Here is a 19,773-nt window from a genome sequence, read left to right on the forward strand (position 1 = left end):
GAGAGATGTGGTGGTGGTGGTGGGAAGTTATTATTAGTGAGGGCAGTTATGGATTCATTGAAACATTTGTTAAGCTACGTAGCAATACTATCAATGGAGTTACTGGTGGATGGGGTGGGTGTGGTGGTTTGTCCTAGTTGCAGAATTTTGTTAACAGTAGACCAAAATTTTTGTGAGTTCTTTTTATGCTTAGATTGTGTATCAGTGTAGTGATTTTTTTGTCAAGTCTGATTTGGTGTTTAGATTTATTTCTTCGTTTAAGGTATTTCTGTTTATTTGTTGCAGTTTTGTTATGGACCCAAGTTTTCTTGGTTTTATCTCTTTCTTTTTGAAGTGATTTTGTTTCTTTGGTAAGCCAAGGAGCATAGTTGGGCTTTGTTATTACTATTCTAGTGGGGCATGCTATTTAGGATGTTTAGGAAGGTAGTGATGAAATATTCTACTGCACTGTCCAGGAGGAGGAATTTCAGTAGATTCCAGTTACAGAGTTTGAGAGTGGTCACAGAGTCTTGAGATTTTAAGTCTTTTGCATATCAAATTTGTTGGAGAAAGGAAATTTTTATTGGATTTACATGATGTTGGACAACAAATGTTGGGAGGTGGTCACTAAGAGAGGCTGGGAGGCTACCAGAGTGATATGATAGTACAGGTCAGTTAGTAAGGATCCAGTCAAGGATGGACTCCTTTTTTGTTGCTTTGTCTACCCAGTTGTAATTTGGTGTATTTGAATGAAGCCATGGAGGTTAATATGGTCAGTAAGGTACCATGAGTTACAGGAGGACCAACTGACATTGAATTAACCCAGTATGATAGTCTCCCAGGGGAGCTTTTTCTTCTCCATTGTAGGATGGATGCTAGTGTTTTGATATTATTAATGGGGGGGGGGTATAGGCTCTGATTATATTTAACTTTTTCTTTGAGTTGAGTTTTATTTTGAACACTATCTCTGCATTATTGAAAGTTGGAAGGTTGTGATGAATTTGTAGTTGGACTTTATTGCTAGTCTTTCAGAGGAAGAATGTTTGTAACAGGTTTGGTTATGTACAGTCAGTAGGTGATGATTCACACTCTGTCTAAAACAGTACAACTATCCAGCTTTGCTTTGCAGTGCACCCATGTAAAAGAATAAAGGTCAAAGATGTTTTTGTTTCTGAACTCACACTGTCTTCTCTTTTATTCACACATTAAGAAAGAATTTTATAAGCCTTAATGTTTGAAAATATTCAGCAAGTTCTACAAAAAACTGTGTACTGTCAAATGGTTTAGAGGTGCATAATGTAAGACCTCTCAAAATCATTTATAATTACTGGAAGTCAGTGTGAGGTTGAAATGTTTAATAACTGAGAAATGCCCAGGTGTTGAGGGGTTTTGTTCTTGTTCTGTACTACTGTTAGCTATCTCCTGATTGTTTGATAATATGGAGTGTTGAAGTTCGTGTAGTTTCTTCTTTTTGGACAGAGCAGTTCTTAACTGTCTGCTGAAATTCATATTTATTTCTCGCAGAAATACAGGATCTGTCTAAGCTAACATACTTTCTAGTAAGGAAAGTGTATTACTGGAACAAACAGTGAACTTGCTAGAGGCCAATTCTTGACCTGGTCCTCAAAAATATTGCCTCTAAATATTGGGAAATAGTAATGATTGCATGCTTGATAAAGAAAGCCCAAAATAAGTGTGTTTTTATAAGTGTACATGTTTGGTATCATATGGTCCTCATGGTCGCTTGCCTTGTGTTGAGCATATATTCCTGTGTTTCTTTGATCTACTCCATCTAGACTCCATTTTCATAGAAAGGTCAGAGCATACATTTGTTGCATTTGCCCTCAGAATTACCATACTCCATGTAACCAATGTCCCTGACTTCAAGGATTTCAAAATGGTGAACCCCATACAGTTATATAAAGAAATCTCTACACTTACCCATGACATCATTGACATAGATTCAAAAGCAACAGTCAGCTTCAAAAAGGAATTCTATTCCCACTTAGACAAATGCACAGAAGTAGCAATACTAACCCAACTAGAGTTAAATGTAATGGGACGTTACTTAAGAAAAACCCTTCGAGTGGTCAACCAGCATAAAAAGAGAATACATTCAGAGGAGACATTTCCTTAAACTGTACAGTAAGTCTAAAACTTCTCAGGACAAAGAAAGTATAAAATTATTAACATGGAACTGAAAAGCATTAAGATTAGTAAAGCAACGTGTGAATGAAAAAAAAGGTAACTGCATGTCCTTATTTAGCTATACTAGGAAAGCAAGAAATAATACGCAATAGTATTCCAAGCTTATCCTTAATGGTACACTCCACTCTGACCTAATGACATTGGAAATAGACTATCAAACAAGATTAAAGGTTCCTAGACAATTACTGCAAATTGTATCCCAGAAAACTTTCCACATCACACAATCCTTCCCATACCTCTATATCATAAAAAGACATGTTCTCAGCATGCTTTCAATGACCACAAACTGCCCTCCATAGGATCTGGCAATAAACTTGGGTACTTAATAAAAATGAGTCTGACATGCTATCACCTAACCTCTCCTCAAGCTGTTTAGCCTGTGCTTAGCCAAAGGCTTTGTTCCTGAATTAGGGCTCAATAAGTAGAGATGCCACTCTGTATGTATGGCTATAATATAACAATTATCCACTCAAGCCTAATTTGCAAAGCTATGAAGTGCATCATAACCAAACTCATTATATAATGCGTGTCACTATGCATGACAATGATCGTTAATTTGACATTGTCAAAAGGTGTCCTTCCTGTTAAATATAGTCAACATAGTTGCCAAAATAGTCGCCAAAATATGGAGCACCCTGTCCCCTGACCTCAGAATGCAAAACCAAACTTTGGCATTTAAAAAGCTTACCTCTACAGTAAACACCTTTGTTACTGCATACACCCCACCTGAACCTACCCCAACCCCTAGAGCTAACCCTGAAGCAGTTCCATCTGTTACTCCCCTATGCTCTGGGATTCATCAACATGGCTGACATCCAACTGACTACTGTACATATCGTATATATTGCTACAATCTGGCTTACGGTAAATATTGAATAAAGAACTAACATAGACTTTGACCTTGCATATACTTTGTTACAATATCTTCTACTACATTGTGTAAATCTTCCATTTAGATTTCATCTAACATGTCATCTACTGTGTTGCTGTAAATTTTTTCTTTTGTTTTTTTATACCTTTGTAACATATCTTTGTCACTTCCATATTTTCTGAATGTCTGGAGCTTTTCTCCCCAGGACTCCGCTGAAAACGGACACCAGTTGTCTAGTTGGGTTATCCTAGTAAGCAAATGTTAAATAAATAATAAAAAAAAACTTTCCCCAGACGATCACATAAACTGTATCTGTATTTGTCTATGACCTTTAACACCATACCCTATGCTGGCATTGTAGGTAAACTTAAAGCCTTAAACACAAGTCTGTATTTGGGTTCATGTGGCAGTTGCCACCTGGAATTGTGCAATGGTGTCCTGCAGGGGTCTGTATTAAGTCCCTGACTTTTCAGCATCTACTCTTTTGATCTCTAAATGTAAAAAAATAGGAACTCTGGTTTAACAAATTTGAACAGCTGCAAACTAGGTGTAACTACTAATACCCCCTCTAATGAGTGTACCTTTCCTAGTTCATACTTGTACTGATGATGGATTCAAATTATGTGTGAAAAGTGTAGTATTGCCTCAGTCAGCATATAACTCTTGCTATTAGCATACAGTATAGAGACAACTTTACTGCTTAACAAAAGGGTATTCAGGAAGCTTGATACTTGGGTTGGCAGTTCCCTTTCCGTTGATCATCATTGTAGCAAATATACTCTGGAACCCTTTCTTCTCAGAACAACTAATAGCCAAAGGCATACCACTCAGATCCAGAGACATAATTGCCCCTTTATAATTCAGCACTGATCAGGCTTGCTATATAGTATAATGTCTCCTTCAGAATATGTCTACTACATACCTTCGTTGACATATCAAAAACTTGAAAAGTCCCTGAAGTTCCATATAAAATAGATATCTGGCCTAAAGGCCTTATCCTGTGCTCCACGTCCTGCAGAGTTCTAAGGGGTGATCTGTGCCTTGCCTGCCAAGCCATTAGCAACCCAGTGGTCCTTGATCTTCTATATCTCAACAAGTCAGATAGCTCAGGTAACACCAGAACCAAAAATGCAAATCTCCACAAGTATATTAACAGACCAGTCATTACCCAGTGCCTTCCCCTTCTAAATCAAGTTGAGATTGACCAGAATCTATTGGGAATATAAATGACCAGAAATCCTTCAAATCCAACATGTATAAAAATAAATAAATAAATAAAAATAGAAAAAGAAGTGAATAAAAAACAGCTAGCTAACAATCATTTCCCTTAACATTCTTATCATTTTAAAAAACATTAAAGTCACCTCTTAGTATAATATCCATAGGGCTTAAGCTAATGAATAGCAAATAAAATATTATGTATCCTAAAATAAAAATGACATTTATGTATAGTGCAGTTTCTTTAATAACATTATGCTTTCTTTGTCAAAAAAGTATCCAAATTTTTAAATTCAGAAGAATAAAGGATAACAGCAACACCAGCTCATTTATTATCAGAATTAATCATAACTTTAAAGAATGCTTTTTAGTTAGTCAATGTACTGAGGTTGTCCAAGGACTAATGAACATCCTTAAATATATTAGGCGAGACTTGTGACAGAAATCTAATGAAATGTACATGGCAGTTTATATAAGTGATTTTGACAGAAAGCAGCCTTCATAACAGTATCTAATGTTAACGTGAATAACCCTAAAGCTGCATGGTGGTACCACCCCCAAAATATATTATAATGTCTGAAATAGTAATCCAGGGGATTGGAGAATTTTCACAAATATGCTTAAGTTTATAACATCATGCTGAATGCTGAAAATGAATCTTTGGTTTCTTTAAATGATATAAAGTTGAGATTCAGATCATTGCAATTTACGTAAAGAGTTGTTGGAAAAGTAAACGTTGGTGAGTTTTGTAGAGCTAACTGTTCTTCTTTTCTAATGCCACTCCTGCAGATAAATACAGGTAAATGCTCACTAGCAATTCAGTAAGCATTACACCCCTTCTTTTTGAAGCTGCTTGCAACATTTTATTTTGCTCTACCAAAGAGTAAAAAACAGACTATAACTGCTCTACGTAACACCCGGTTTTGGGGGAACTAATCAATGAGTCAGATCAACTTTGTGAGAGAAAAAGGAAGACTCCTGAAACTCATTCACTAAGAGAGACATCATCTTGGTAATAGTAAATATCACTGTGTTCTATTGTTGCAGTACCCCAGCAAACCGGAGCCTTCTCCTTGTAGCCTATTACTCAAGTTCCAAAGTCATCTCATGAAGATTGCCAACCTGACAATTCAGTTGAACATTGTCTTTAGAAGTTTGAGCATTTTTTTAATTGTAAAACAAACATTTCTCCCTCAGGAGTAGCTTGTTTTCAAAGATGGGAAGCACTTGATTTGTTTGCTCTGTAATAGTTGTTTTTAATTCTTTTATTTTGTATCTAAGAAGATTAATTAAATCGACCATGGAGTTCAATGAGCGTAGTTTGTCCACTAAAGAAACGGCCTGGACTGACATAACATGCACATTATCATAGCTACTCAGAGTGTACTTTAACATTGATTACCTTAACAGAATAACCCACCATAGTGTAGCAAACATAGGATAAGGCCACTGCAGAAAGTTATTGGCTTTGGCCCAGTAGGCATGATCTCTGCCTCCCTCTGTCACTGAAAATGAGTTGTTTCTGGGCAAGTCTATTGGGGCTCATAGAAGTTATATCTGCATCATCAGGCCTAAGATGCTTATTAACCTGTAATGTTTCCTCCTGCATCATAAGCACTTGGAGAAATAAAAAACTGCAAGATTTTCTTTTTGAAAATGCAAGGTTTTTTTTTTTAAATAGCACTGCCTGATTAAACAGCCTACAAAGAGAAGGCCTGCCTTCTGAATCAGAATTCTCTGTTGTCCTGCTATTCTGATAAGGAGGCATTACCATTTTAGTGGACCTAGGTGGTTTCTTCCTCCCTTTTCTCAAATTCAAAAGCAAAAAAAGCACTTGGACTGCTGATGCCTTTTGTTAATACTAAAACAAAATAATTCTACTTTAAGGATGACAGTAATGACATGTTGGCCATAAACGACTTGAGAAGAAATAAATGAAATCTTCACACTTCCCATAAGTTTTTCCGGAATATCTCTTTTCTTCTTTTTTTTTTTTTTTTTTTTTTTTTGCTGTTGTTCTTGAAACTCAGCAGCTGAATCTGGATTTACTAGAAAGATAACAGTCTGCCAGTATTTTACTTTAACATTAGAAATGAAGTTCTACAAACTAGGGTTTTAGAAATATTATTTTAATACAATTTCTCATGAACATGAGTGCTATGCCATTCTTAAAGTTCAGTACAATAAAAGAGAGAAAGAAAGGTGATCACTCATAATTAGAAACTGCATTTTAATCCCAATCAATAATCCCACTTATCAAGAAATGAACAGGAAAAACGAAACAGAATACAATACCATCATCTAGCAGCCATGCTGCACACTTTATCCTATTTTCAAAACAGCAATTTATTGTTAGAATTTCTAAGACAGCATTCAGATTTTCAGATAACTATGGCATTTAACACTGACTGCACTTAAGTGAAACTGTGTTCTGGTAGTAGCAAGCCTATGTCATCAGCTGGGAATGAGAATGTAAAAATTATGGCTGATTCTTAATGTTCTGATTCCTGGATATCAAGCATTGTGAACTTTAGCAAGAGATTCAGCTTTAAAATCCTAAATCATTTTTAACATTCATTCACTATCCGGCCATGTATAATATAAGTAGCTTGAAGGGATTTTCATGTTTTATTCATATACAGAGCAAATAGATCAGCCCAGTATAGGGTTCCCACTTTTTCAGATGCCCAAAGTAGGGCATTTTCATACAAATGTGTAATTTTGCAAGACAAACCATACCTGCAACAAGTGCAAAAGGCTGAACCTCACATATATGTTGCCAAAATGAAAGCTCAGTTGTATACAATTTGAGCTGTTTTCTTGTTTTTATAATATTGCATTGTTTTACACTCAAAACAGTTGTTTAATGCAACTATTACAAGAAACTCAGAAATATGTTTTTTCCTAAAATCTCATGGCATTTGCCATTTTTTGTTTCTTCACACGGCATGACTGTCAAAAAGGACTGCTCTGGGTAAAGAGGGAGAGTTGTATCACTAGTTTAATATAAAGGATAATTTCATACGAGCACATTTATTATCATTCTATCTTGCTTTTTTCTGAAGAGTTGACAAAAAAATCTCAGCAAAAGTAAAACAATCCCAATAATTCATACTTTAAAACTTCTTCTTAGAATAAATCCTAAAATCATGCTTTTTGCCAGGGGCATCCTCAATCCCCATCATGGGATGGATTTTACAGCTTACACCCCTCTTGCATAAATGCACTTATCATTAGGTTGGCACAGAAGTGAGGAAAGAGGAAAATTCAGAAAGAGCAAAGAAGTGCATGCATGAATGGCAACCACAAAGTTTAAGAATAGTAATACCATACACAGAGAATGGAAGCACCTGAGAACAAGGATATGGATGTTATTAGGTAAAAACAACTTTCTATATCTGTGTATAGATCTATAATTACCTGTCTATATCAGTCTTTATATATATATATGTGTGTGTGTGTGTATATATATATATATATATATGTGTGTGTGTGTGTGTGTGTGTGTGTGTGTGTGTGTGTGTGTGTGTGTATATATATATATATATATATATATATATATATATATATATATATATATATATATATATATACATACACACGAATATATATATATATATATATATATATATATATATATATATATATATATATATATCCATTGATCTACTACACCTTTTTCCCATTTTTGCACATGGCATCAGGGTGCCACTAAAACAGTAACATTGATCTAGAGGCAATGTACACACATATTTATAGATATATGTATAAATCTGTATGTATGCTTGTGTGTGTGTGTGTGTGTGTGTGTGTGTGTAGATATATATATATATATATATATATATATATATATATATATATATATATATATATATATACACACACACACACACATAAATATTTATATATATATATATATATATATATATATATATATATATATATATATATATAGATAGATATATATGGGTCTACCTGATAAAACCGACATGCCAAAACACTGACAACGAAATAACTGACATGAAAAAATGAAAAAAAAAAAAGTTCAAAAACACGAAACTTCACATGCCCAACAAACCAAAATCCTGACAATCAACCAAATACCTTTCTCAAAAAACACACACACAACACAAGCACACCAAAAACCTTACAAACTTACACTAAACCTTACATACACGACTATCTATGCACTTACCTTAACCCAAACCCTAACCCTAAGGTCTGTCACTATCACACACTTACCTTACCCGCACCCTAACCCTAACTCACTTAACCTGCCCCTAAACCTAAACTCTGTCACTATCGCGCAGTTACCTGACCCACAACCTACCCTAATGTCCGTCACTATCACACACTTACCTTACCCACACCCTGACCCTAATGTCCGTCCCTATCGCACACTTACCTTAACATGGTGTTCTCAGCGTCGGGATTCTCAACTGTCAGTCTTATCCGTTGTGTGTCGGTGTTCTCGTTGTCGGCGATCTGCGATTTTGGCGTTTTCAGGTAGACCTATATATATATATATATATATATATATATATATATATATATAAAATAACTATATATAAATCTATATATAAATATATATCTGCATTTACATTAAATGATTAAATGATAGATAGTTATAGCTATAGATTCATAGGATAATAGGAGATTACTAGGGTAACGGCTTAAGATCTCTTACAAGCCTAGCCAATATAATTCAATTTTACCCAATATATGACCCTTAGGGGCAACAGATGGCATAGATTTTTGATTATGCCTTGAGTATTTTACAGACTGACATTGTCTGTAAGGGACATAGGTGCTATCCCAGGTGTGAATCTGTGATTCTCCATTCATTGATCCAAACTGTGTTTGAAGACAGCCAGGAAATGTCTCTGTCTAACATGACTAGGAAGCCGGTTCCAAAGAAGTGGTAATTTCTGAGACACATATCTGCTTCTCCAGCATGTTTTATTTTAGTCAATGGCCAGGTTTAGATCCCTAGATCAGGTGATCTTTGTGCTGCTTGTCTTGTGGTTGCAAAGCAGCTCAATCAGGGCTGGATTTCTGAGTGTCTTATAAGTCAGGCATAGGTCGCCTCCTAATAGTCAGTAGGAGACAGAATAAAAGGATAGGGCTTTTAGTCTATCCACATAGGACATGTTGTGAACACCCTCTATCTTCTTTATGAGGAACCTCTGAGGTCACTCTAGCTGTTGTGTCTACTTAAGTACATTGTACTTCATTATTGGTCTAATGTGGGCTTAGTACAGTAGGACTATAATGTGCTTGGAATTGGATGCCATGCCTTTACTTATAAGTTGTGCTGCATAGAAGACTTTCTCACCACTGTGGACACATGTTGGTCAATGGTCAGGCTACTGTCTATCTGTGTACCTGGATCTCTTACCTCTGAGTCTACTCTTATGGTTGTGCTATTAATGTTGTTGGAGCATTCTTCTTGCACTTTTCCCAGCATTCCAGTGGGAAATGTTCACCTGATTTCTTGTTTAACCTTTTAAATTTAAGACTACAGATGTACAGCCATTTCTTGCGTTATTGGAGTTATCTATTGTATTCTGGCACAAAAAATGTAATGTTTTACTGCATTAAAGGTGACTACCAAAATAATTTCCAAACTGCATTTTGAGTCATCGTTTGTCTATAGTCCTACACAGGTGATGTATAAAACTGGGATATATATATATATATATATATATATATATAGATAGATACATATAGATGTATATATAGATAACTACATATATTGACACACACACACACACACACACATTATATATATATATATATATATATATATATATATATATATATATATATATATATATATATATACATACATATATATATATTCACCATTAATATACATTTTATTGAACTTATTTTTTCAAATGGAATAAAAGCTGGCCTTATTGGGCAGCCTTTATTTCTATGCAAGATTATGGTACAGTGTGTATTGGGTGATTTTGCTCTTTCCCCGCTATAGTGCAATCTTGAAGTTGTTTGGTATGGATATCGGGGGCAGGGGGAATTGCTCCCCCTGCAAAAAAGTAAGAGTTTTCTTTACTTTTTTTGATAGCTTGCATTTCGGGCATTTGCACTCAATTTGTGGTTCAGTGTTTTGATTTTTCACAGTAAAATGTGCTGCACTGTTTCTCAGATTTGTCCAGCTCTTATTTTCGGTCACTAATCCATTATATCATGAGCACATCAACAGCCAAAGTTTCTTTAATATTAACAACATCCATTGCTTCCTACATAGGAATCCATCTATCTCCTCCATGCATCAACATTTTCTCTTTTATCAATGAGTAGATCCTCAACAAAAAAGAAATGGAGCTTTATACCTAGTAAACCTTTGAAATATCAATTTATTTATATCACATAATATTTATTATGAAATGAGAAACAAAGAAGAAGGAAAGAACAAAGATAGTGTGCCATATATTCAGTCTCTATTTACCGAGAGTTTTAAGGCAATGTATAATGTATATCTATTTTGTATTTCCCTACAGATATGAGAGACATGCAACTATCTCTTTATATTTACCTGAAACTCCCAGAAATTCACTCTACCAGTGTAACACAAAGGATCTGGTAATCAGTGTTAGTAACCTGCTTTCTGACATTCCTACTAAATAAATGTAAATGTATAAAGAGATAGAGACAGCATGCAGTAGTTCAAACATGAAGAGACTCACCCAGTGACACAAAGCCCTAAAATCCATTGCTCAAGACAGTGAGAAATCACTATATAAACTACTGTCTGATGGTCTTTGGATGGATCCATGCACCCACATTCAAGTTACTCATCCTTCCAGCAAAGCAGTTTCAGCTATGTTCAAAGTGTCATCTTCAATGGTCATATCAAGAGAGTTTTATCATTTCTGAAGGTCTGCATCAGCGCTCATCCATCGACTAATAAAAAGTTTGAAAGAAAACAGCCTTTGTTCATCTTTTTCCTCTCGAGAGGAAAGAGTAACTAAGAGTAACTAAAGAGTAACTAAGGTTTATTGAATTCAGCTAAGAGTCTCTTGCTGACCCTTTGGGACACTTACTTTTAAGAAATACATACATCCACTTTTTACAAACACATAAGAATCCTTGTTCAATACAATACACAGTTGTCTATATATTCTATAGTTTTCAGAGATAGTGGTTGAATCTCTCTTTTGGAATGGGATGACCGCAGCAGTTATCCACATCTCCAGCACAAATCAAGTGGAGAGGCTGAGGTTGTATAGGTTTTCTAATGAATCTATACAGCTGCACTCAGTTATGACAAGTCAGCAGCCTAGCACGTTGTCTGGAGCCATGGAGCTAGTGTTTTGTGATTTGGTGAGAGCCCCCAATACTTGCTCTAAAATAATCTGGAGGGAGTGAACATACTAATATGTGACAGCAGTTAGAGGGAAATAAAGGTATAAAGTCCAAGCTAAATTCATATGCTAAAATGATGGTTCTGTCTTCTGGGAATGAGTATGTGGTATATTATTTATTAGCCCAGTGGGTTGTTAGGTATTGCTTCTACAGTTTCTGACATAGTTGAAACAGGCTTTAATGAAGCCCCTAACATTGGTGGCAATTTTCAGTTCATACTTACCTTTGGAGATTTTAATAACCTTTTGAGTTTGCTTTTAGGGTTGAGGTATTACGTTTTCTCTGACAGACAATAAGTTACTTCCTCTTGTTGTGTAGTTTGCTTATACTGGGATTCTACCACAAGGGTTTATTCCTGAACTTGACATTGTATTTGTGCCAGAGAGGGATCTTAAAGAATGATTTCTGCTGAAAGTAGAAAGTATCCATGGATATTACAGTGCGTGAGATAGGGCCATCAAAGGGAGGGAGATGCTTAAATTTTATCAGCTCATCCCACTAGATGTACTAGATTTGCCTTAGAATAGTATCTAAAGACAGAAAGATTTGATAATAAATCAGGTTTTACTCTCATAGTGAATACTACTGAATGGTTGTCAGATTTGGGCAATGACTGCAAAACTACAGCTGTGGAGAATAGCAGGGATATATTGGTAATGACCAGATCAGATAAGTTTGGTCTCCTACTTGGACATCACCTAGTTGGTCTAAGAATACAGCAGTTTGGAAACACAGGAAGCATTGTGCATAGTAATCTTCTATAGAGTAGTTTTCCCATTTACTGGAATGACAGTTGAAATCCACCAGGAGAACAGCGTTAGGTTCAATTAAGTAGGGACTCCATTTTGTTTAGCTATGCCTCATGGATGGTACGTAACATGGAAGGGGTATGGTAGTTTGGTATTATGTGTTACAGATTTCTATTGTCAATAAGTAGGAAATGGAGGGGCTCAAGGTTACTGTTGAACCTAAAGAGTCGATATGATTTTGCTTCTTAGCAATATGGACAGTCCCCCTCTAACAACACATTCATTTTCAGCAGTGGGTCTGAAAGTGTGCTAAGCATTGAAACCTGGTGTTGCAGGGGTGCTATCAATACAGTGAAACAATATTTTAGTAATTATGCAGATATCTATATTCTGAGGATCAGGAAGCCTGTAAGGAGTGCAACCTCATTTTAGTTTTCTAGCACTGATTTTGTTTGACTATGTTGGTAGTTTGAGGAGATTATCCTTACTCCAAAAAAGCATGATAAATGAAGAAAAAGTTTAGGACAATGTATAAGAGCCATGAGAAAAATGATTCAGGCTATCCCTAGCAAAGCAGAATGGGCTGTCAGTCCTTTGTTCCCAGCCTGATATATATTGGACCATAACAGAATGACATCCAATAACTAATGCAATAATACCAATAACTAATGCAATAATACCAATAATTAAGGCAATAATACAACTCAATTACCTTTTGTTGATATTGTGGCATCATTCTTGGTGATGATAGGATGCTGATCAAGGCTAGTTTCATACAATCCTCAGACACATAGTCTGAGAGTTCCATCATGTCCTTATTCATGTGATTCAAGGAAGAGTGTTTCAAGTCATTCACTCACAGGTGCACATATTTGTACAATGGGTAAAGCGCTTTGAGCGCTCTTGACTCTTGATAGATGCTGACACCAGCCAGACAGCTCACTGTCACCTTGTGCTTGCTCAAACTGATGGCTGGTGATCCTGTGTGTCTCACTATGGAGCCACATATGACTAAGACATTACTAGATGTCTTAGCTTAGCTTTGCTACCATAGCCCCTGCCTGGCAGCTGAGTGACTCTCTTTTGCTCTTCAGATATTATTTGTTTTCAAGTATGATGCTGAGTACCTTATTTACCCACCCAACAACATGAAGGCCTTTGAAGTGTAAGATGGCTTATTTACTGATTTTAGGCAAGGTGAGTATAGTTGTATGAGGTAAGTGTCAGTAGTAACAACCCGATTGGTACTGCTAATAAGCTTGGATGAGACACTGGCCTCCAACATTAGTTAATTACATCCCAAAGCCTTGTGACTCAAATAATGATATGAGAAATAAGAGTGTAGAAAACACAATGTAGTAAAACTTGAATAAAACTAATGATATTAAACAGCTTTTCATCTCATTTGTTGGTGCATGAGTGCTGACAGTAAACTGTCCTGTTAGAAACATGATAGCTATCAGCATGCATGATATACAAAAAGAGTAAAAGGATACAACTAATTTAAAGATGAGCAACGATGAAAGGAAACCTGAAAAGAGGAAGGGCTCGGAGGCTGGGTGTTACAATGTGTTCCTATTTACTCATTATTTCTGATATGACTGCACTGATGATTATATTCTTCAGGTTCCAGATTGAAAGTTCAGTAAAAACGCTGAAATAAATGTCTCTGTTCCATCCATAAGAAAATTTGTAGTCATGCACACCGCTGTCAGGGAAGGAATTATTTAAGTTGACAGAACTAGACAGGAGGAATGTGTCATTTATTTGGAGAAGCACAGAATGATTTTATGCAACAGACACCATCTTCCTGCTTTTTTGATATGTCTATTTAAGTTGCAGTGTAATCTCCACAGAAAATAAATACACACAATGATTTTACCAAGGGTTATCTAAAATAACTATGGCAGCTGCCTGAGATTATCTTTTTGATTAGATTTTTATACTTTCAGTTGTTTAAGTTATTCAGAAACTATCTCTCCATGTCTGGACTGCTCAGACTTCTATAGATGTTTCCATTAAAATCTGACATAATGGTTTATCATATCACATACAGACATAAGTACAATCAAAGTGGAAGACCAGAAGCCAATATTCTATATTCTCTACAGAGTTTCTTTCCTCTTCATATTCTTACCTGATATGATTAATAATAAGGGTTGTGGATGGAATAAAGAAATCATCCACTCTATCAAACTGCTTGCCCACCGGCTGCGTGTGGATGGTATGATGGGAAATGCTTCCACTTGCTTGAGTTATCACCTACAGAACAGAAATAAAAATTTATAGACCATTAAGTAAAATAAAAAAAATACTCAGTAAAACTATTATGTAATGCAAAAGGAGTAGCACATTTCTGTATTTCTCTGACTTTATTTATGATTTGATTTCACATTATAAAGAACCGTGGTTGTTAGGCATGGCGCATTTTTGTAATGCAACTGAAATGTCCTTACCTAATCAAAGGGATTGTCACATATCCAAATATGTGTATTTTGCTTTGAATTAGCATATAAGAAAGTCAATGAAAATATATATATATTCTGATCACATATCTATGAAAGGGAAAATCTAATGAAAGTGTGTTCTTAATACAGACACAATAGCCTATGTGTATGTACTCTTCTTTTACAGATTAAGTTTCAAAAATAAAATAACAAAATCATAAATAATTATAAAAGTAAAGGTTAATTGAGAAACTCAGATAAGAAGTTATGGTTGCTGTTTATAGGCTGTTCCAGATGAATGTTTTCTCTCTTCATAGCATATGGTGAAACATATGTCTAAGTAAAGATAAGGAAGGTATGACCTGGGGCAGTCTAGGTTACCAAGGAACCACACCAATGTGCATAATCAAAAGTCACAATTTTATCAAACTGTGCATTAAGGATAGCCACAAGAAATAAAAAAGCTATCTGATTTGACAGTGAAGATAACAGAACAATAATAACATACTATAGATGAAGATGCTGTGATCCAAAAGCAATACAAGGCATTTTCCTGCCACAGTTACTGGACACCTAAATTCATCAGTTCTATCTTTACATTAAGTTTACTGTATCTTTGCTGTTGATGTAAACAAAATATGCTTAAGAAAATGAGCAATATAATGGAATTTTTTTTTTTTGCTCATTTTATATAATAATTCTAGTATATTAAGTAAATGAGAGGAGAAATGAAAACTAATTGCTGATTATAAATGCAAGGCTGAAGTGGTAAGAGGAAATATTAAATTTTAAATTTAATCACAACTTACTGACAACTCATAGCAATTAAAATTTTGGCTCATGATTTTTTTCTGGTGGCAGATTCTTTGCAGAATTGCTAACACAGCATTATTGCAATAAGTATGTGAACCAAATTGATGAAAATATTATTGTATCACGTGATGCAATATATTATATCAAACATCCAGCCTTCTTTTTCAAATATTAAAACTTAATTAAGCTAAGTGTGAAAACCTGCGTATGATATTCTTAAGAATTTAAAAACTGTCCCATATTCAGTTTAGGCTGATATATATTTGTTTCCACATTTATCAATTTCCTAAACCATTTGCCCTGGTAGCAGTCACAATGCTAGCATGCAGTTCAGATGTCATTATCCTAAGATGCCACTTCCGGCTCATTTTGTGGTACCATCAAATCTTCTTAGTTAAGCTTCATGTCCTGAGTCTTTCCCAGGGTATGCTCACAGCATACCTCTCGACTGTCCAGATTTTCACAGAATGTCCAGATTTTTTCTTCATATGTTCGGTTTAATCCTCGTAAAATTTGTATTTTTTTTTTTTTTGCAAATAACTGGGATGATCTGAGGATTGAAGTCACTAAATAATGACATACATTTCAGTTTCAGAAATCCCTCAGAAAATTTATGCTAACACAAATCTTGTTACTATAGTAGCTTTCTAGGTTTATAAGAGCAATATTTGAAACATGTCTCTATTTTTGGGCCTTTGCCCCCCCCCCCCATTTTGTCAGGCTTTGTCCAGACTTCTTACACTAAGAGGTTGATAGGTATGCCTCCCCGTGTGCCATACCCGGTACATTTCCCATTAGGTAAGTAGAAGAAAATATTGTTTTGCAAGATATAGAACAAAGGACTTGTATAGATAAATCTGTTGAGCAGTAACTAGTATTTATGTTCCCAGTTTACAACTAATTCCATTCTGTAATTCTTTTCAAAACATTGGTTACACAGATAGCATTCAAGACTCATTCACCTGAAATAAGCCATAATCCCTGCCATTTTCATAAACGTTCACTGCACTGTTGCCTGGATGTTACGGAAAATTCATATTTTCTATTAATATAGATATATATATATATATATATATATATATATATATATATATATATATATATATATATCATCAAAGATTTATTTATTATTTATTATAATAAACTAACAAAACTTAACTAATCTCTATACAATTCTTTATTATTATGATTTGATTATTACATTTCAGAGCAGTTTCTTCAGACTATTATCTTCTCAGCTAAAGGAACATTTACACTAATGTAACATGTAGGGAGAGCTATTTAGTTTTATGGCAGGCCATAACCTGGTCTTCTAATGTTTGAGGTTCACACATTCATACGCAGTGGCAATCTCTCTCTCTCTCTCATTCTGTAAAACACACACACACACACACACACGCACGCACACACGCACACACACACACACACACACACACACACACACACACACACACACACACATATAAAAACGCGTGCATGCGTGTGTGCATGCATTCTTTCTGTCTGATCAGTGTAATTGTCATACTAAGTATCTAAGCGGCACACTGGGATTTTTCAAGGGTTTTATAACCAATAAGAAAGAAATAACACGTTTCTCTTGGGCACAAGTGAGTATTAAAAACTGCATCAAACATAAGTAACATAATAACTCTTGATGAAGGATACTGAATAGTCTAAAAGCTGGAGCAACTGTAAAACCTAATGTTGGTCTGATAAATGGTATTGCATCTCCTGTATGTTCTAGTACTTAACTTCTCAATGATAACAACATCTTACAAGAAGTGCAGAGCAAATATTGAACTTCTGTTGCAAGAGTCTTAAGAAACAGCATAGCCAAAGCCACTTGAGGTGTTGTCTGTGAATATACACTGTGACAAAAATGCTTTCTCTTACATAATGTGATAATTATCCATGTTTGCTGTTTAAAGTGTCTAAAATTAATATGTGAAAAACAAAAATTCAGCAAGTCATGAAAGAAGAGCCAGACTCCAAAAACATTGTGCTTTCATTCATTTTAATGACAAAACACGAATGTCATCAGAACAAATATCAACTGTGGTGCTAAGATTAATATTTCTATGACATTAGGATGACACAGCAGGCACCTAGCATTGCCTTTATTAGAACAAACAGACACTTTGGAATTAGGTACCATCAGGTATAAATTCATATCCTTTAATGTAGGTACTATACAAACAATGGTTAGTCTAGGGTGAATTTAAAATGGTTCTGGAAATTACATCAACATCTGTAGCAAAAGTACTTGTTGTGCATCAACATTTCATGAGTGGGTTGTCAGCAGTTATTTTCCTGACTTTGCCTTGCCATCCTTTACATACCCTTCTATGTTACACAGCTGTTTCATATCATATCAGTTGAATCTGCAGTTTGTTATTTCTGTCACCTCAGGATTAAGTAAAGTATATTACATACCAGTTGATACTGTCACTGGAATTCACATGCCGCCATGAGTGCACCATAAGTGACATAATGCAGTATAATCGTAAAAAAAAATAATAATAATAAAAAAAATATATAATTGTGAGTGTTGGACATTTAATTGTACTAAGCCAGTATTTCTCAAAAGATGAAGCTATAGTTTCAATGGGGAGAGAGGCCAGTTTCTGAAGAGGCACAAATTCCTTGAAAATGCAGCACACTTAAAGCAATCACAACCGTATATCATTTTTCAATTTAGTATTTTCTATATGGATCGGCTAAATGCATGATATGAGTCAAAGATTATGTATAGCAGACTGTCAATCAATTGTAAAATAATAATGTCTTTGTATTTCAAGAGGGTGACCTAGTAAGAGCTGGCAACAGAACAGAAATCAGAATAAGTTTCCTTTTTTTCATGCTGAGGGCCAAAGTGCTTTTATGATACCTGATATTTATTAGTAGCTCAAAGAAGTTTCTATTTTGCTAACAGTCATGCATCTGAGTCTGCGTGACTATGTGCAACCTGAACTACTCCAACATTAGCACAGTGTCTACCTGTACTTCTAATGCTGGGTTCATACCACACCCAAAATACTTGATGATCAGCTGAGAGGGAAGAGAAAGTGCCAAAAATCCTACTCCGTATTTTCATTCAGAGACACTCAGCATGAAAAACTATTACAGAGCTGAGATTTAAACAAAGCAGTAAAAGGCATCATCCCATGTACAGAATTATGATATCTCCGAGGAATGCCAACTTGTTAAGTGCTCTAGAAACGGATGTGAAGAAATTCATCTTGAGACCAGATCATTGCAAAGCCTGATGGGTAATTCTTGACATGAACATCAAGGACTCATACCTCGTCCGTTATAACAGGAGACACCCAATCATAATTCCTTTTTGTACTTGCAGGTATAGCTCTACAAACATACTGTACTTTTGGGAAATGAAAAAGTGTAGCAAGATGAAGTGTTATACAGATATGAAGCTTGTAATTCACTTAGCACTGCAGTGTGCACAATGAGCAGAAGAAAAGTATTCATCTTATGAACAAATAACTTTAAAGCTGTTAGGTAATTTAGTCTGCCTGACTTGTTTTTGAGATCAAAGTGTTTCAGCTTTTAAACTGAAACCTGTCAATGTTATAGCACAAGACTATAATTTAACAAACCTGGGTTAAGCATCTTTCTTACCTCAGAAAGATGATTAACAAAGTTGTTGTTTTTTCCAGTTTTAGATCATAATTATAGCACTTCTTGCAAAACAAAGTGCTTGGGTGCTGCACATAGACACAGTGATATTTGTGCATGGGAGCATGATTGCTGCTGTTACTCAGAGAGCAGCAAGTGTAGTAGCCCATCATCACAGGAGTGCATTCATTTGTACTGACAAGTTGGTAGGGAAAGTTAGTCAACTAGGTGAACAGGAACAGAATTTATGGTAAAAAAACTAATGTGAAGCACATTTACAGTACACCCTCATTCAATAGTAGTAAACCATCATGCAATACCTTCTCAACTCAGTCTCTCTCCTAAATATAACAGCAACTCTCCACTTCTTTGCAGTAATCTTGCTCTTAGATGAGCTGCTAGTAAGAAGACTATGTTTTGATTCAAGGTTAGTGATAAGAAAGATGGAAACATTCCTCTCTAGCCA

General features: G+C 35.3%; 1 protein-coding gene across 2 annotated transcripts in view; it reads right to left on the reverse strand.

Annotated features, from left to right (window-relative positions):
• Nucleotides 1-19,773, reverse strand: part of FSTL5 (follistatin like 5) — a 3,739,468-nt gene that overhangs the window by 215,658 nt on the left and 3,504,037 nt on the right. For both annotated transcript variants that reach the window (XM_044062069.1, XM_044062068.1), the window contains one exon: nucleotides 14,552-14,676. In XM_044062069.1, the coding sequence (XP_043918004.1) occupies nucleotides 14,552-14,676 (125 nt within the window). The remainder of the gene's footprint in view (nucleotides 1-14,551; nucleotides 14,677-19,773) is intronic.

The sequence above is a fragment of the Protopterus annectens genome, chromosome 2.part1 (genome assembly GCF_019279795.1).
Source record: "Protopterus annectens isolate FY-2018-M chromosome 2.part1, PAN1.0, whole genome shotgun sequence".
NCBI classification, from domain to species: Eukaryota; Metazoa; Chordata; order Ceratodontiformes; family Protopteridae; genus Protopterus; species Protopterus annectens.